Source organism: Bombina bombina, chromosome 1 (genome assembly GCF_027579735.1).
Source record: "Bombina bombina isolate aBomBom1 chromosome 1, aBomBom1.pri, whole genome shotgun sequence".
Classification (NCBI taxonomy): domain Eukaryota; kingdom Metazoa; phylum Chordata; class Amphibia; order Anura; family Bombinatoridae; genus Bombina; species Bombina bombina.
In genome coordinates, this window is record NC_069499.1 from 248,590,732 (window position 1) to 248,610,657 (window position 19,926).

At 39.0% G+C, this 19,926-nt stretch overlaps 1 protein-coding gene across 2 annotated transcripts in view; it reads right to left on the bottom strand.

The window, feature by feature from the left end:
• The window catches only part of TMEM87A (transmembrane protein 87A), a 244,168-nt gene that overhangs the window by 216,096 nt on the left and 8,146 nt on the right, over positions 1-19,926 (bottom strand). For both annotated transcript variants that reach the window (XM_053697919.1, XM_053697918.1), the window contains exon 2: positions 11,342-11,405. In XM_053697919.1, the coding sequence (XP_053553894.1) occupies positions 11,342-11,405 (64 nt within the window). The remainder of the gene's footprint in view (positions 1-11,341; positions 11,406-19,926) is intronic.

Below are 19,926 nucleotides of genomic sequence, written 5' to 3' on the forward strand. Positions count from 1 at the left end.
ATCTAGGTTTAGCTTTCAACTAAGAATACCAATAGAACAAAGCAAATTTGATGATAAAAGTACATTGGAAAGTTGTTTAAAAAATGACATAAATCATGAAAGTTTAATTATGACTAGGCTGTAAAAGTTATGTGGTATGCATCTATCTTACAATATACAATTGATAAGTGCTAACATCAATATGCTAGATCTGATGTTACATAACAATTATATAATACACCAACATACAAAACACTGTACCACTTGAATAACTAAATAACTCATTGTTTGGAATGGACTAGGAGTTGCTTTAGTTAGTCTGATTTAGCAAAATTGACTTTTGGGAAGGATACTAGAGTGGGTCATATTAATAAAATAATAAAAACTAGTGAAGAACACAATGTTTGCAAGGAAACATGTTATAGAGTTAACTTAGCGCCCCTTTAAACTAAACTGTATGACTAAAATATATCCTCTAAATGAATTCATGCTTGTGTATATGATTCCCAAAGAAATCTGATCTCATAAAATGTATCCATTTGCCCCAATGTAAAATAGTGGTGTCTCTCCAGAGATAATGCGTTATCCACTTTTTGGAACCAATCTAATTTAGAGGGAATTGTGGCAGATTTTCACAAGGTGGGGTGGGAATAAAGTGTTTTGCACAGTTAATCAGTAATTTAAACAAGGATGTTTGTAGTTTCCACTTAAAGGGATAGTAAACCCCATTTTTTTTTTCTTTTATGATTCAGATAGAACATACAATTTTAAACAACTTTCCAATTTAATTCTATTATCAAATTTTCTTCATTCTCTTGCTATCCATTGCTGAAGGGACAGCATTGCACTACTGACAGGAAGCTGAAAAACAGAATTTATGCTTACCTGATAAATTACTTTCTCCAACGGTGTGTCCGGTCCACGGCGTCATCCTTACTTGTGGGATATTCTCTTCCCCAACAGGAAATGGCAAAGAGCCCAGCAAAGCTGGTCATATGATCCCTCCTAGGCTCCGCCTACCCCAGTCATTCGACCGACGTACAGGAGGAAATAGGCATAGGAGAAACCATATGATACCGTGGTGACTGTAGTTAGAGAAAATAATTCATCAAACCTGATTAAAAAAACCAGGGCGGGCCGTGGACCGGACACACCGTTGGAGAAAGTAATTTATCAGGTAAGCATAAATTCTGTTTTCTCCAACATAGGTGTGTCCGGTCCACGGCGTCATCCTTACTTGTGGGAACCAATACCAAAGCTTTAGGACACGGATGAAGGGAGGGAGCAAATCAGGTCACCTACATGGAAGGCACCACAGCTTGCAAAACCTTTCTCCCAAAAATAGCCTCTGAAGAAGCAAAAGTATCAAATTTGTAAAATTTGGCAAAGGTGTGCAGTGAAGACCAAGTCGCTGCCTTACATATCTGGTCAACAGAAGCTTCGTTCTTGAAGGCCCATGTGGAAGCCACAGCCCTAGTGGAGTGAGCTGTGATTCTTTCAGGAGGCTGCCGTCCGGCAGTCTCATAAGCCAATCGGATAATGCTTTTAAGCCAAAAAGAAAGAGAGGTAGAAGTTGCTTTTTGACCTCTCCTTTTACCAGAATAAACAACAAACAAAGAAGAAGTTTGTCTGAAATCCTTAGTGGCCTCTAAATAGAATTTTAGAGCACGGACTACGTCCAAGTTGTGTAACAAACGTTCCTTCTTTGAAACTGGATTCGGGCACAAAGAAGGTACAACTATCTCCTGGTTAATATTCTTGTTGGAAACAACTTTCTGCATGGAACACCAGATAGGGCGGAGAACACTGCAGAGCAGATAACTCTGAAACTCTTCTAGCAGAAGAAATTGCAACCAAAAACAAAACTTTCCAAGATAATAACTTAATATCTACGGAATGTAAGGGTTCAAACGGAACCCCTTGAAGAACTGAAAGAACTAGATTGAGACTCCAGGGAGGAGTCAAAGGTCTGTAAACAGGCTTGATTCTAACCAGAGCCTGAACAAACGCCTGAACGTCTGGCACAGCTGCCAGCCTTTTGTGAAGTAAAACAGATAACGCAGAAATCTGTCCCTTCAGAGAACTTGCAGATAATCCCTTCTCCAAACCCTCTTGTAGAAAGGATAAAATCCTAGGAATTTTTATCTTGTTCCATGGGAATCCTTTAGATTCACACCAATAGATATATTTTTTCCATATCTTATGGTAAATCTTTCTAGTTACAGGCTTTCTAGCCTGAATAAGAGTATCTATTACAGAATCTGAAAACCCACGCTTTGATAAAATCAAGCGTTCAATCTCCAAGCAGTCAGTTGGAGAGAAACCAGATTCGGATGTTCGAATGGACCTTGAACAAGAAGGTCCTGTCTCAAAGGTAGCTTCCATGGTGGAGCCGATGACATATTCACCAGGTCTGCATACCAAGTCCTGCGTGGCCACGCAGGAGCTATCAAGATCACCGAAGCCCTCTCCTGGTTGATCCTGGCTACCAGCCTGGGAATGAGAGGAAACGGTGGGAAAACATAAGCTAGGTTGAAGGTCCAAGGTGCTACTAGTGCATCTACTAGAGTCGCCTTGGGATCCCTGGATCTGGACCCGTAACAAGGAACCTTGAAGTTCTGACGAGACGCCATCAGATCCATATCTGGAATGCCCCATAATTGAGTTATTTGGGCAAAGATTTCCGGGTGGAGTTCCCACTTCCCCGGATGGAATGTCTGACGACTCAGAAAATCCGCTTCCCAATTTTCCACTCCTGGGATGTGGATTGCAGACAAGTGGCAGGAGTGATCCTCCGCCCATTGAATTATCTTGGTCACTTCCTCCATCGCCAGGGAACTTCTTGTTCCCCCCTGATGGTTGATATAAGCAACTGTCGTCATGTTGTCTGATTGAAACCTTATGAATTTGGCCTTTGCTAGATGAGGCCAAGCTTTGAGAGCATTGAATATCGCTCTCAGTTCCAGAATGTTTATCGGGAGAAGAGATTCTTCCCGAGACCATAGACCCTGAGCTTTCAGGGGTTCCCAGACCGCGCCCCAGCCCACCAGACTGGCGTCGGTCGTGACAATGACCCACTCTGGTCTGCGGAAGCTCATTCCCTGTGACAGATTGTCGAGGATTAGCCACCAACGGAGTGAATCTCTGGTCCTTTGATCTACTTGAATCGTCGGAGACAAGTCTGTATAATCCCCATTCCACTGTCTGAGCATGCACAGTTGTAATGGTCTTAGATGAATTCGTGCAAAAGGAACTATGTCCATTGCCGCAACCATCAATCCTATTACTTCCATGCACTGTGCTATGGAAGGACGAAGAACAGAATGAAGAATTTGACAAGAGCTTAGAAGTTTTGATTTTCTGACCTCTGTCAGAAAAATTCTCATTTCTAAGGAGTCTATTATTGTTCCCAAGAAGGGAACTCTTGTTGACGGGGAAAGAGAACTTTTTTCTATGTTTACTTTCCATCCGTGAGATCTGAGAAAGGCTAGGACGATGTCTGTATGAGCCTTTGCTTTTGACAGAGACGACGCTTGAATCAGGATGTCGTCCAAGTACGGTACTACTGCAATGCCCCATGGTCTTAGAACCGCTAGAAGGGACCCTAGTACCTTTGTGAAAATTCTCGGAGCAGTGGCTAACCCGAATGGAAGTGCCACAAACTGGTAATGCTTGTCCAGAAAAGCGAACCTTAGGAACTGATGATGTTCCTTGTGGATAGGAATATGGAGGTACGCATCCTTTAAATCCACCGTGGTCATGAATTGACCTTCCTGGATGGTAGGAAGGATCGTTCGAATGGTTTCCATTTTGAACGATGGAACCCTGAGAAATTTGTTTAGGATCTTGAGATCTAGAATTGGTCTGAACGTTCCCTCTTTTTTGGGAACTATGAACAGGTTGGAGTAAAACCCCATCCCTTGTTCTCTTATTGGAACTGGATGAATTACTCCCATCTTTAACAGGTCTTCTACACAATGTAAGAATGCCTGTCTTTTTATTTGGTTTGAAGATAATTGAGACCTGTGGAACCTTCCCCTTGGGGGTAGTTCCTTGAATTCCAGTAGATAACCTTGAGAAACTATTTCTAGTGCCCAAGGATCCTGAACATCTCTTGCCCAGGCCTGAGCAAAGAGAGAAAGTCTGCCCCCCACCAGATTCGGTCCCGGATCGGGGGCCATCCCTTCATGCTGTTTTGGTAGCAGTGGCAGGCTTCTTGGCCTGCTTACCCTTGTTCCAGCCTTGCATCGGTCTCCAGGCTGGTTTGGGTTGAGAAGTATTACCCTCTTGCTTAGAGGATGTAGAAGTAGAGGCTGGTCCGTTTCTGCGAAAGGGACGAAAATTAGGCTTATTTCTAGCCTTAAAAGACCTATCCTGAGGAAGGGCGTGGCCCTTTCCTCCGGTGATGTCTGAAATAATCTCTTTCAAATCAGGCCCAAACAGTGTTTTGCCCTTGAAAGGGATGTTAAGCAATTTTGTCTTGGAAGACACATCCGCTGACCAAGACTTCAGCCAGAGCGCTCTGCGCGCCACGATAGCAAACCCCGAATTCTTCGCCGCTAATCTCGCTAATTGCAAAGCGGCATCTAGAATAAAAGAGTTAGCCAATTTAAGTGCATGAACTCTGCCCATAACCTCCTCATACGAAGATTCTTTATCGAGCGACTTTTCTAGTTCTTCGAACCAGAAACACGCTGCCGTAGTGAAAGGAACAATGCATGAAATTGGTTGAAGAAGGTAACCTTGCTGAACAAACATTTTTTAAGCAAACCCTCTAATTTTTTATCCATAGGATCTTTAAAAGCACAACTATCTTCTATGGGAATAGTAGTGCGTTTGTTTAGAGTAGAGACCGCCCCCTCGACCTTAGGGACTGTCTGCCATAAGTCCTTTCTGGGGTCGACTATAGGAAACAATTTCTTAAATATAGGGGGAGGCACAAAAGGTATGCCGGGCCTTTCCCATTCCTTGTTTACTATATCCGCCACCCGCTTGGGTATAGGAAAAACATCGGGGGGCACCGGAACCTCTAGGAACTTGTCCATCTTACATAATTTCTCTGGAATGACCAAATTGTCACAATCATCCAGAGTAGATAATACCTCCTTAAGCAGTGCGCGGAGATGTTCTAATTTAAATGTTACAACATCAGGTTCAGCTTGCTGAGAAATTTTCCCTGAATCTGAAATTTCTCCCTCAGACAAAACCTCCCTCCTGGCCCCTTCAGATTGGTGTGAGGGTATGTCAGAAGCGTTATCATCAGCGTCCTCTTGCTCTTCAGTGTTTAAAACAGAGCAATCGCGCTTTCTTTGATAAGTAGGCATTTTAGATAAAATATTTGCAATAGAATTATCCATAACAGCCGTTAATTGTTGCATAGTAATAAGTATTGGCGCACTAGATGTACTAGGGGCCTCTTGTGTGGGCAAAACTGGTGTAGACACAGAAGGGGGTGATGCAGTACCATGCTTACTCCCCTCATCTGAAGAATCATCTTGGGCACTATTATTATCTGTGGCATCATTGTCCCTACTTTGTTTGGGCACCATGTCACAATTATCACATATATTTAAATGGGGAGACACATTGGCTTTCATACATATAGAACATCGTTTATCTGATGGTTCAGACATGTTAAACAGGCTTAAACTTGTCAACAAAGCACAAAAAACGTTTTAAAATAAAACCGTTACTGTCACTTTAAATTTTAAACAGAACACACTTTATTACTGAATATGCGAAAAAGTATGAAGCAATTGTTCAAAATTCACCAAAATTTCACCACAGTGTCTTAAAGCCTTAAAAGTATTGCACACCAAATTTGAAAGCTTTAACCCTTAAAATAACGGAACTGGAGCCGTTTTTACATTTAACCCCTATACAGTCCCAGGAATCTGCTTTGCTGAGACCCAACCAAGCCCAGAGGGGAATACGATACCAAATGACGCCTTCTATAAGCTTTTTCAGTGGATCTTAGCTCCTCACACATGCATCTGCATGCCTTGCCTTCCAAAAACAACTGCGCATTAGTGGCGCGAAAATGAGGCTCTGCCTATGACTAGAGAAGGCCCCCATCTGAAAAAGGTGTCCATACAGTGCCTGCCGTTTTTTTTAACAACAATCCCCAAGATTATAATAACTATAAAGCGCTATAATCTGTCAAATATGCTTAGCAAGTAATCGTTTTGGCCCAGAAAAATGTCTACCAGTTTTTTAAGCCCTTATAAAGCCTTTATTCTTATACTTAATCTAAGGAAATGGCTTACCGGTCCCCATAGGGAAAATGACAGCCTTCCAGCATTACCAAGTCGTGTTAGAAATGTGGCCATCATACCTCAGGCAGAAAAGTCTGCCAACTGCTTCCCCCAACTGAAGTTACTTCATCTCAACAGTCCTGTGTGGAAACAGCAATCGATTTTAGTAACGTTTGCTAAAATCATCTTCCTCTCACAAACAGAAATCTTCTTCTCTTTTCTGTTTCAGAGTAAATAGTACATACCAGCACTATTTTAAAATAACAAACACTTGATTGAAGAATAAAAACTACATTTAAACACCAAAAAACTCTTAGCCATCTCCGTGGAGATGTTGCCTGTGCAACGGCAAAGAGAATGACTGGGGTAGGCGGAGCCTAGGAGGGATCATATGACCAGCTTTGCTGGGCTCTTTGCCATTTCCTGTTGGGGAAGAGAATATCCCACAAGTAAGGATGACGCCGTGGACCGGACACACCTATGTTGGAGAAATATCTATTTAGCCAATAACAAGAGACAAATGTGTGCAGGCTCCCACTAGTGTATGATACATGCTTCTCTAGCGTTTCAATGAAATCCACATAATATCACCTTTCAGAGGATTCATGTTTGCACAATATTAACAGATTTGAGATCTGTATAGGAAGTTAAAGCCGAGGAGCTCAATATCACCGAAAACCTTACAGCCATTCGCGCCTGAAGCAACTTTAAAAGATAAGGCCTTCAACATAACCCCCCAGCAGGGCGCTCTCTGGCCCAGTCGTTATGCAGTTCCTATTGAGTGACGCAAACAAACTGAAAGAGTGCCTACAAGTCAACTTTTGCTTGCGATCCACTGCAGATCTATATGTTTGCGGAAAACATGGAGGAAGCTATGGATATTCTTACAGTTATCCGTAATCTACTGAGCGCCTATCATGACACTATCATAAATACAATCAGAGAGGCTGTCAACGCTATAAACACCACACTATGCGCAGAAGAGATAGTGGTGAGCGATAATACTGAGCTATTAGGGGTGAATGGAGCCTTGGGGCCCGGTTCCTGTTACCCCTCTTACACCGCAGCCATCAAGGCATGAAAACCGTCAAACCAACTTCGGGTAATGCTAGTGAATTACTGGGAGGCGGAGATGCAGAGCACGAGTGGGGAACCATGTATTTATTTAGATTCACACGTTGACAGCACTAAAGTTATTACGTAGCACCGGAGCGATATAGCAAATATACCCGTGCTAGCACCTACTGGGAACTCTTATCCATACACCGGGTGCACTAAATAGGAGGCCAGTGACTTCTCCCAGTTTCACAGCAGATGATGATAGTGCATTTAGGCTCCGCAATATACAGACCCTAGGACTGCTACAAACCTTAACAGCTCTCTTTGGACATTTCTGTTCCTGAATGCTGAAAGATCATGCTCTCTAAATACTCCAAGCCTCAACTCCTTTTCTCAAGCTACTCACAAACTCGGAGTGGGATGATTTATTCTCTTCTACCCACACAAGGACAGTTAAGTATATAGGGCTGTCAATACTGCAATGAACCGTTCTGTACTTTATTACTAATCAAGCACTGCTATCCTGACTCCCCAGTCAATATATGATGGCCCATGTACTTGAGGACATTATGCAGTCATCTTCTAATTACTCTCATGGGTTGAAAAATACTTATTTATAGCTAAAAATATTTAATATATATACCCATAGTATTACATCATAAGTAGCCATTTACCCTGTTTATATTATCAATGTAAGATGTATGGCTCTATTTACCCACATCTGCTACAGTAGTTCAGGGCAATTACTCATAGTAAAGCATGGTTTCTTTGTTTGTATAAACTAGAAGTTTGAACATGTATTGGGAACATTCTCTCCATCAATCTTAATGTCCCATCTCTAGACTGCAAGTCACCATTGGTTCTTGTTTGTATGCATAGTAGTGTCCCTAATATTACACCTCATGCTTTGCACTTCACACACAAGTTATATGGCTCTAGTAGGTCACTTATTAATATCACAGGCATCAGCTTGTGAAATTGGCAACGATACGGAGAGTCTCTCCCTTATGTTTACACCGTCTAATTCTTGGTCTGTTTTCCAGAGCTCTGATTTTACATAAGTACTTTGGTTTATAGTCACCCAATTCCAACCTAGTTGTTTCTATTTATCTACTTTCTGTTTTTAAAAACTAGTTACCTGGCACAAGCATGGTCTATACTTAGTCTAATACTAACAATACAAAATCTCTAGAGGTTTGGCTGCATGCTTTTATTTCGTATATGGTGAGATCAATGTTTATGGGTTACCAATTCTCCAATAGTGAGACTACACTGACATTGCTTTCCAAGTTTATAGCAATATTTTATATGTTTTTCCCTATTCATTTAATGACTAATATTTATTTTTTCATACACGCTGGCATTTGCAAATTTAGTGTAGAAGCTTGTATTGTACTTTTGTTGTAATATGCTCTTAGACTACTGCACAACCCACTGTTTGCCAACGAGCTAGGAACGTGTTATCTACTTATACTACTATAACAAGCCTTTTCCTTAGACTACTTCTTTCCATGCTGTGCTGTCTGAGGCCGAGACAGCATGGCTCCCTAATTAAAGTTTAAGGATATGGTCCTTATATATAGTCCAGCTATTATACCACCACTATGGATCTTATTTATGAGATCTACAGCCAATGGTTAAACAATTCTTATTTGCTTTTTTTTTTTTAAATGGCACATTGCTCTAGCTTGAGAAATTCAGAGTCAGCATTGCAACTCGATATCTAAAATAATTAAGTCATACCTGTTCTACACAGAACATAATATCCTCAACTCAGCCCTGAATAGATCATATATAATTGTAACATATAACCCAATTGCCTGCCCGGATGCCCCAAACCCCCCCCCCCCATTATATGTGCCTGGGTAACCTTTGATTATACCCGGAGACAAGTAGAGCGGTATCTCTCGTAATTACCGCATTTTATATAATTTAAAAAAAAAATTATATTTGACCAAGCTAAAAGGATGCGGACAACTAATAGAAACCACTATAGTGGAAAAAACAACAGAACATTTTTATTTATATTTGGTCACTATATATTTGTGTTTCTTGCTTATTAATATAATATATAGTTTTACATTCTTATATAAAATATACTAGGCATTGTAAACACCTTTATAAGTCTAAAGGACATTAACTTCTAACAGAAACCACTGTAGTGGCAAAAACAGAACATTTTTATTTATAAAACGTTACTACATATTTGAGTTTTGATGTTTATAAAGATTATATACAGTTTTGCATTCTCATAAAAGATATACTAAATCATCATCTATTAATCATACCCGGGTATTGAGAATTCAATACTATACAGATATATAACTGGGTTTGCCAATGGGACCTACTTTGCACAGATTGTCTGTGCAAAGGATCATGGAGTCTCGTATGATGTTGAATATATCAGCGGGAAGATACTTACATCTGTCTCACTGCAACTTAAGATTTATATTCTAATTGTCAACTGCTTACGCTACCTACTTCTATACCAACACTATAAGACATTTTGGTCGCTGTTTTCATTGGCAAGTTGTACATATTGTTAAACGCCTATCACTCAGTAATATTCACTCTAAATCTCTCATATAAAGGTTTCATCCCTTAAGCTATAGAAATTATATAATATTAAAAGAACATAAGAACCTTATTCTACACTGTTATGTTAAAAGTTGGTTAACAGACTAAATTTTATAACCTGTTTGTATGTTAAACAATATGTATATTGATGTGTACACTTAAAATTACCCAACTGTACATTTTCAAACTCATATTTCTGTATTATGAAAAACTCAATAAAAAAACATTTAAAAAAAAAAAAAAACTAAATGTATTCACTATCTGAATCATGAAATAAAAATGTGGGGTTTCATGTCCCTTTAAGGCTGGATGTTTGATTAAAGAGTATATTCAAGGGGTAACCAGTTAATATTGTAGTTTTTTTTTTTTACTTCACCAGAAAACCTGTTTAAGAGTGCAATCCCACATATATAATATAAAGATCCTCTATCCTTAACACCATGCCAATATCTTACAGTAGCGCCTGGAAAAATGTATTTTAGGCGATGAGGTGTTAGAAACAAATTTCAAACTGCTTACTAGATGGTATCTAAGAGTTGTCCTGAAAGAGCTGATTTTGCAGTATTTTAAAATACTGTAACTGGTTCCATTTAGATGTATTAAAGTGATATGAAACCCAATTTTTTCTCTCATGATTCAGATAGAGCATGCAATTTTAAGCAACTTTCTAATTTACTCCTATTATCAATTTTTCTTTGTTCTTTTGGGATCTTTATTTGAAAAGCAGGCATGTAAAGCTTAAAAAGGAGCCAGCCCATTTTTGGTTCAGCGCTTGCTGCTTGATGGCTAAACTTTAATTACAAAAGAAGCATAATATTATACCCTGAATTTAATATAGAATTGCATCTATTACATTTTCATAATATAGATAAGCAAATGATTATTCAAAACGTTAAGAAGTAGTAAAAAAAGCTAATTATATATATTGTACATGGGACTCTCCCAAAATTTAGAAACACTTGAGAAAACTTGCTTATTCGTTATCTAAGATATTAAAAATCGCCCTTTTCCTTTCATAAAATACAATTTGTTTTCTTAGTACGAGGAAAATTAAAATACAGTAATTATATTACGCAGAAAATTATTTTTTTAACAATGAAAATAAAGGAACCCACTCTGGCAATACTTAAATCCTGCCTTATTAAGCAAATAATTCTTGACTAATTTGAAATATAATATGGTTCTGAAAAAAATTATTTTCTTTCAGATATGGGAAGCATACATTGAGGCCCAAGAAATTAATCCACAAAAACAAAATTGATAAGATTTGGAAACAAAACAAAAAAAATTGTGAAAAATAAAAAAAAAGTAATTGGTGTTTTCACACCTAATGCTAAAACATTTAAAAGTTGTACAGTTCTCCAACAATATTTTGTTAACATTCGTTTCTGTAACAAGGTCAAAGTTGAACTAATTTAGGTTTGTTACACGAATATATTTGAAGAAAAAAAACAAAAACATATTCTACTTACATGTTACAAAGATTGTGGAATTCCGAAAGAGGATGTTTCTAAAGGTGAAGAACTTTGTTTGCTCCTGCAAAAAAATAAAATAAAACTATTTTTATATATTATGATATATATTTAGTTTAATAAAAAAAAAATTCTGTCTGACTCGAAGATTTAATAAAAAACTGTCCATCCAAAAAATTATACCAACGATGCACATTTTATAAAAATATAATTGACCAAACAACCCAACATAGTAGCCCAAGCATTCAACATGAAAACACTATTTCCAGTATCAAACACAACAGGAAAAACACTTTATTATAAACATAACGAATACTGCCCAGTGAGATTTACATAAACAGAGGCATTTAAGTGACAGTGACTGTAAAATTGTTTTGTTATAAAAGTTGCACGGTATAATATATATGTGAAATTGTTCCTAAAGTTTTTTGGTTTTTTTTGTATATGAAATAGCTATTTTTGTTATTTGAAACCACAGTCCAGTCAAATGGACTGAGCTTGCATGGAGATCAGACCTTTTTTTTTTTTTTTTTTTTTTTTTTTAAATAATTTTTATTAAGGTTCACCAAGTAGTACAATGAGTAAGAGAACAACCATCAATGCACAACAATGATACATAAGCTCAAACAACAAAGATGAGTACATTGAATGGACATATTATATATCAGAATTACCTGACATGCCTTCTGTTTAAAAATGAGGGCTATTTTTGGGCCCTTTGTAGTCCCATAACACTTAGAAGGCTAAGGATAGTTAAGAGGTCCCTTATCGGGCCCTTGTTAAGATGTAGAACCTAATTTTTCTTTTTTCAATACTAATTTGATGTAAGTATGAGCAGGTAAGTGTACAGACCAGAAGATTCTGGTATAGAGAAGAAAGAGGAGAGAAAAAAAAAAAAATTCAATAGGGGAGGGGGAGGGGGGGAGGGAATAGGGTGAGAGAAAGGTCCAAGACGTGCTCTTAGGGGGAGGACACTGGCCCTCGGCTGGGTGGGAGACAACATTATATGGTTTTGTTCCAGTATGCAAGTAATTGTTTGTGAAGGTCTAGCTTATGAGTTTTTAGGTAGTGGTATCTCTCAAGTAGCAGCAGGTCATTCACCTGGTTCCGCCATTCTTGTTCAGTGGGGGCCGTTTGTGTTTTCCAGTATTTTGGGATGATTTTTTTGGCCGCAGTCAGCATCAACAGCAATAGTTCCTGCTTTCCCTGTCCCACAAGACGGGGCAGGGAACAGAATAGCAGAGTCTCTGGCGCTAATGGGACTGTTGTACCTAAAACCTCCGACATTGCATGAAATACCGCCGTCCAGTAGTCTGTCAAGCGAGGGCAACTCCACCAAATATGGAGGAGAGAGCCTACTTCCCCACATCCCCGCCAACATATGTTGGTCGTTCCAGGGAACATCCTGCTTAGTCTCATTGGCGTTAAGTACCAGCGGCAAGTGAGTTTGAAATGAATTTCTTGTATTTTTGCTGACACTGAGGAGCGTTTGATAAGTTTAAATGCTCTTGACCATGTTTCAGGGTCTAAATTTTGGTTTAGCTCCCGCTGCCAGGAGATTGTGTATGAAGGGAGAGAGGTGGTGGAGGGAGCGACAGCGAGTTTGTATAATTTGGAGATCAAGTGTCTAGGGTAATTAGATTGTTTTTTATATCAATTTCTCCTTCCTTATCTTATTTCTGTATACCAAAGTATAATACTTAAAGGGACATAAATCCCAATTTTATCTTTCATGATTCAGATAGAACATACAATTTTAAACAATTTTCTACTTTTTACTTCTATTATCAATTTTTCTTGGTTTTCTTGTTATCCCTTGTTGAAAATAAGGGATATAACCTCAGCAGTGTGCACAGGTCTGCAGGACTATATGGTGTTCTAAAATAAGTCATTTACCACGTAGGAATGTGTCTACCATGTCACTTCCGGTGACGTGAATCAGCTGCTTGAGGTTTGTGGCGCTCACTGCGCATGCGCTAGAGGCCCTACCTCCTTAAAACAGCTGATTTACACGGATCGAGGATTTATATGGCACGCGCACGTTACTGGTTGCAAAATCAGACAGAACAAGCTGTCTGTCATTGGAGTTTGTAACCAGAAAGGGTCGCAGAATCTGTACACCACCACACAACGGTGAGGTCAACTTTTACTAAATCAATGCGTGATAGTTTTACATACTTTTGTCAAACAGAATCGTTTTTAATAAAGTTATAATTGGTGGCTTATGACATTTGTACTAATGACTTATCTAGCAGTGGCTTGCACACAGAGAGCTCATAATACAACGATATATGATTGTGCATTTTGGCTACTTAGTTGTATAGGATAATGGTAACATTTGATTGCAGCTGTGTTTTTTCCTTCATATTTATAAATAGCTAATATTTGAACTCATGCAGTTAAAAGCTAAGTGCATTGCTTGATACTGGAAACTATAGAACAATATGATGTTTATTGAAAAACCTTTAGGACCCATTTAGGGAATATAAGAAAGAAAAGCATAAAATATTCTAACTCAGATTGTGTAATGTTTAATTGATGACAATTCTCTATAAAATTAGGGGATGTTCTTATAACTATGACACTTTAATTGAAATCACATTGGACTTTATTGGAGTTACAGCATTTCTGGGCATATTAAAGTGCTAAGGATGACTGAAGCAGACAGTGCATAAAGAACAATTGATTCTGTATAGGATCAGATTTAAAAGTGACACAAAAGTCACAGTTTTTATCATGCCTTTGATGATTTAGGATGTAACACCTTGTTTTACAGTGCATATGAAACCGTATGGCAGGAAAGAGCATCTAACCTCTTGAAATGTAGATCATATGGTACCAGATACATACAGGAAATAGTTGCACTAATTTTTACATTTGAATTCTTATTAATTGCTAATTGTGACCTTATTTAACATGGTGTATGTACGGTTACTGTGCTGCTATTATTTCGAGTAAGATTTCATCTTACTCAAGTGAAAAGTTAGTGTATAGCTTGTCACTTTTTATGTCCCACACTCAAATGGTTGGGATACTTTGTTCACAGACAGAATACAGCTCCACCCTCCTGCAGTTGACAACTTAGATTTAGTTTATCCACCCAAACAGGATGTTCACAGTGGCAAGTGAGGTATTGCTGGCCACGAAAGTTAAATAAATAAATAAATATATAGAAGTACTGGAAAACATTATGCAAATTATTCAATATGAAATTTAGTTTTGTATATATATAATTCATGGATTCTCACATAATCTTTCTACATTTATAATATTTTAAGAAGGGATTGATGGACAGTTATGTTCTCATAAATGAACTGCACTGTTTGTTTACTTTTTGTGACTATTTACAACTTTCATTTATTTGTCAACTATATTTTTAATACTGTAAATATAAAAAAAAATATGCAAAGTTTTTATTTTTATAACAGCCATGGTTGTTTCTGGTCTCACAGAAAACAAGCTAAAGAATATAGAAAAGTGTTGTCATCAAGGTAAGGCGAGACAGGACTTTCTGTGGAAGACAATGCTACATTATTATGTACATGATTTCTGTCAGGACAAGTTATACCACAACAAAGATGGCGGCTTGCCCACTTTTCATGTATTCTATTCCTGGTTTCACAGACTCTTTGCCCTGCCCACTCCCATGCGGCAAGCACCACATGTGCTATCACAGCTTTGCCGGTGTTCTAAAATAATCCGTCTACCATAGGAATGTGTCTACCACGTCACTTCCGGTGACGTGTAATCAGCTGCTGGAGGTTTGTGGCGCTCACTGCGCATGCGCTAGAGGCCCAACCTCCTAGAAACAGCCGATTTACATGGGTCAAGGAAATATATGCCACCACATTCCTGAGCGCATGTTACTGGTTGCAAAACCAGACGGAACAAGCTGTCTGTCATTGGATTTTGTAACCAGAAAGTGCTCCAGACAGTCAAACAATCTGTACACCACCACACAACGGCTGCAATGACTTTCAGAACGATTAACCCCTTACCTTATACTCAGTCACCAAGTTCATCCAGTCCCTTCACTGTGTAGCAATCTGAGGGGGGAGTATTTGAACAAAGTTATCTCTTTTTGTGAGTCTGTAAATGTATGACACAATGTAAAGCCTAAATATTTCTGACTGTGCAAATAAGAAAAGATGATTGACAGAGGGTGACGGTTATCTTGAGAATGTAAAGGGTTAATATTTCAGACTGTGCAAATAAGAAAAGATGATTGACAGAGGGTGACGGTTATCTTGAGAATGTAAAGGGTTAATATTTCTGACTGTGCAAATAAGAAAAGATGATTGACAGAGGGTGACTGAGTGTGACTGAGTGATCTTGAGCCTGTGTACATGAGTGTGTCCCTGAGTGGTTATTCTCTTAAATGCAATTTTCATGTTTCAGATATAGCATACAATTTTAAACAACTTTCTAATTTACTTCTATTATCTATTTTGTTTTGTCCTATTGGTATCCTTTGTTGAAAAGCATATCTAGGTAGGCTCAGAGCAGCCGTGCCCTGCCAGGAGCTAGAAGCGGATTGTTGGCTGCACATATATCCTCTTGTCATTGGTTCATCCAATGTGTTCAGCTAGCTTCCTGCAGTGCAATGCTGCTCCTTCAACAAAGAATACCAAAGGAATGAAGCAATGTTGATCATTGAAATTGTAAAGTTGTTTAAAATTGTATGTTCTCTCTAAAACACGAAAGAAAAATGTTGGGTTTCATATACCTTTAAACCAATTGTGTGCCAGAGGCCAACAAAACTTTGCAATGCAATAAGTTGAACCCCTTAAAGGGATAGTTGTTGGTAAAACTATTTTACATTCTCTCACAGATAAGGTGATAACTTCCAAAAATGTTATAGGGGTTTTAAATAAGGGCTACCAACAATAGGGGAGCCATATTTTATGATGTAAAATCCCTGTTTTAACCATAGACTTTCCCAAGCCATCACTTATACATGAGCTGTGCTCACCTACATGATACAATGTATAAACCTTCAGCCTACAAATCTGTATATATTTACCATGTTTCATACGTGTGTAACTGTTTGTTTTACACAGAGATGTAAGTCGTCAGGGATTTAAAGTGGATGGAAGCGATACCTTTCAAGGTATTGCTGTGATTAATTAATATTGAGTTATCACTGCAATACCTTTTCTGTGGCCCTCTTTGCATCGGCCAACGATGGTGCCGATTGTTGGTGGGTGGGAGCAGCTGCAGGGAGGCAGGTGGGAGCAGCTGCAGGGAGGCGGGTGGGTGGCCCATCGCTGGATCACCTCCGGACATTAGTAAATCTCGAAAGACAGTGCACATTTTGTTAATGTAAGTAAATTGTAATTTTTTTTAAAATTGCTGCTCTGTTGGACACAATAAATTCGATTGTTTTAGGCTAAGATACGCTTGGTATTTCATCAATATGCCTCATAACAATACATATTAAGTGCTAGTAGTGTCTGTAGTGTAGCTGCCACCCCCCTCGTTACCCTACCCCCCTCCCCCTCCCAGATCCCTTTCCCACACCCTATCCCCCTCCCAGGTCCCTTTCTAACAATGGATCCAACATAGGATCTCCATCATTTCCCTTCCTCCTTCCTTCCCCCTCACTTCCTTTTTTTTTCCCTTCTGTGTTGCGTGGCATAGCGGTCCTGCCCTCCTACCTTCTTACACTCCCACCCACCAATGAGCAGCACCACCGCTCTCCGATGCAGAGAGGGCCACAGAGTGAAAAGCAGAGAATAAGCCATATTTTTATTTTTACCACAGGCTGCGATATAGTACGTCATTCGTGACACAAAAATCACAATTTTTTTTCTCCCTTTACCTATATTATGAACTAAAAGTGTTTTAATGTATCAAATATGACTTTTTATGAGGCATGGACTATTTTACTTGGAGCTGACATTGGGGTTTTTTGTTACTACTGTACATTTATGTTTTTTAGCTTCAACAAAGGCTAACTCAACCACACTTGTGCTTTTCTCAATACACTGTTATTTAATATAACGAGGCCTTTATTTTTTTAAACGATATTTACTAAATAACCAATTAAAGGAGAATGTATCTGAACTGTATTAACCCTTTACATGACCAGAAGAAAGGCTTTTGAGGCCTATTGCTGTATCAGACTTTCCTCCTGACCGCCATTGCCAGCTGGGAAACACCCAGGTTTCTGCGGCCTTCAATAGTTATGGCATCAAGTGTGGAGGAAGTCTCTTCAGCTATTCATGACGCTCTGCGGGAGCTCGCTTTTCAAATGACAGCCGGTTTCGATGACCTATCAGTCAGCTTAAGGACTATTATGACACAACAGGTGACCCCGGTGCAAGACAAGTTGGGTAATACCAATCTCCCAACTCGCAAAGAACAACCCCTTTTGAAAGAGGAGCAGACCGTGGAGACTACGGTAGATTGTCTCGCTGGAACAACCAGTGTCCCTACGGGACCCACTTTACTCTGCGATGGCCCTGTTCCTCCACACTTGATGCCATAACTATAAAAGGCCACAGAAACCTGGGTGTTTCCCAGCTGGCAATGGCGGTCAGGAGGAAAGTCTGATACAGCAATAGGCCTCTAAAAGTCTTTCTTCTGGTCATGCAAAGGGTTAATACAGTTCAGATAAATTCTCCTTTAATTAGTTATTTAAATGAAACCCAACATTTTTCTTTCGTGTTTTAGAGAGAATATACAATTTGAAACAACTTTACAATTCATTTAAATGATCAACGTTGCTTCATTCTTTTGGTATTCTTTGTTGAAGGAGCAGCATTGCACTGCAGGAAGCTAGCTGAACACATTGGATGAACCAATGACAAGAGGATATATGTGCAGCCAACAATCAGCTTCTAGCTCCTGGCAGGGCACGGCTGCTCTGAACCTACCTAGATATGCTTTTCAACAAAGGATGCCAATAGGACAAAACAAAATAGATAATAGAAGTAAATTAGAAAGTTGTTAATTGTATGCTATATCAAAAAATGAAAGAAAATTGCATTTAAGTGAATAACCACTCAGGGACACACTCCCTTACTCACATGCGCTCCATAGACATACCCTCACTCACATTTCAATAAGAATGTAATCGTAACTGGAGAAGCCATTACAGTTTTGGTGACTCACACAGACACACATTTAGAGTCAAACATGTACACAGGCTCAAGATCACTCAGTCACCCTCTGTCAATCATCTATTCTTATTTGCACAGTCAGAAATATTAACCCTTCACAGACATCCTAACTCTCCCTGAAGTTCAGGGAGTCTCCCTGATTGTAATAACGACTCACTGACGCCAGCAAATGGAATGCAATCTCCCTGAAACTCCAAGTACCATGATCCAATGTGGCCCAAATCCAGAAAAGTGTTTCTTTAAGAAATGCCTTTAGTTGCTGTGACGTTATAGAACTCTCAAAGCATGCATCAGTAACCAAAAAGCCCCCCTGATTTTAATAAAATAAAAAACACAAATACTACCGTATTTACTGCACGTAATTAAACTTTGTACTATTGTACTTTGTACTTTCAACAAGCTTTACTGAAAAATAGGTTTATTGTAGCAATTTGTATGCGGTTGTGCAATAAAGCTACTTTTTTAATGTGACTTTAGTGGGAAGCTACTTTAATGATAAGTCTCTATCTTATTTAGGGTTTCAAGGTGTCCAATATGTAACTGGGAGAGGGGGGGGGTGGCAGTGCAGTAGCGGGTGAAGCCACCTCCCTGTAATGAGTTTTTGCAAGTTGGGATGTCTGCCTTTACATTCTCAAGATCACTCAGTCACCCTCTGTCAATCATCTTTTCTTATTTGCACAGTCAGAAATATTTAGGCTTTACATTGTGTCATACATTTACAGACTCACAAAAAGAGATAACTTTGTTCAAATACTCCCCCCTCAGATTGCTACACAGTGAAGGGACTGGATGAACATGGTGACTGAGTATAAGGTAAGGGGTTAATCGTTATGAAAGTCATTGCAGTTGTTGTGTGGTGGTGTACAGATTGTTTGACCGTCTGGCGCACTTTCTAGTTACAAAATCCGATGACAGACAGCTTGTTCCGTCTGATTTTGCAACCAGTAACGTGCGCCCAGGAATGTGGTGGCATATATTTCCTTGACCCGTGTAAATCAGCTGTTTGTAGGAGGTTGGGCCTCAAGAGCATGCACATTGAGCGCCACAAACCTCCAGCAGCTGAATACACGTCACCGGAAGTGACGTGGTAGACACATTCCTATGGTAGACGGATTATTTTAGAACACCGGCAAAGCCGTGGTAGCACATGTGGTGTTTGCTGCATGGGAGTGGGCAGGGCAAAGAGTCTGTGAAACCAGGAATAGAATACATGAAAAGTGGGCGAGCCACCATCTTTGTTGTGGTATAACTTGTCCTGACAGAAATCATGTACATAATAATGTAGCATTGTCTTCCACAGAAAGTCCTGTCTCGCCTTACCTTGATGACAACACTTTTCTATATTCTTTAGCTTGTTTTCTGTGAGACCAGAAACAACCATGGCTGTTCTAAAAATATAAACTTTGCAATGCATATTTTTTTTTTATATTTACAGTATTAAAAATATAGTTGACAAATAAA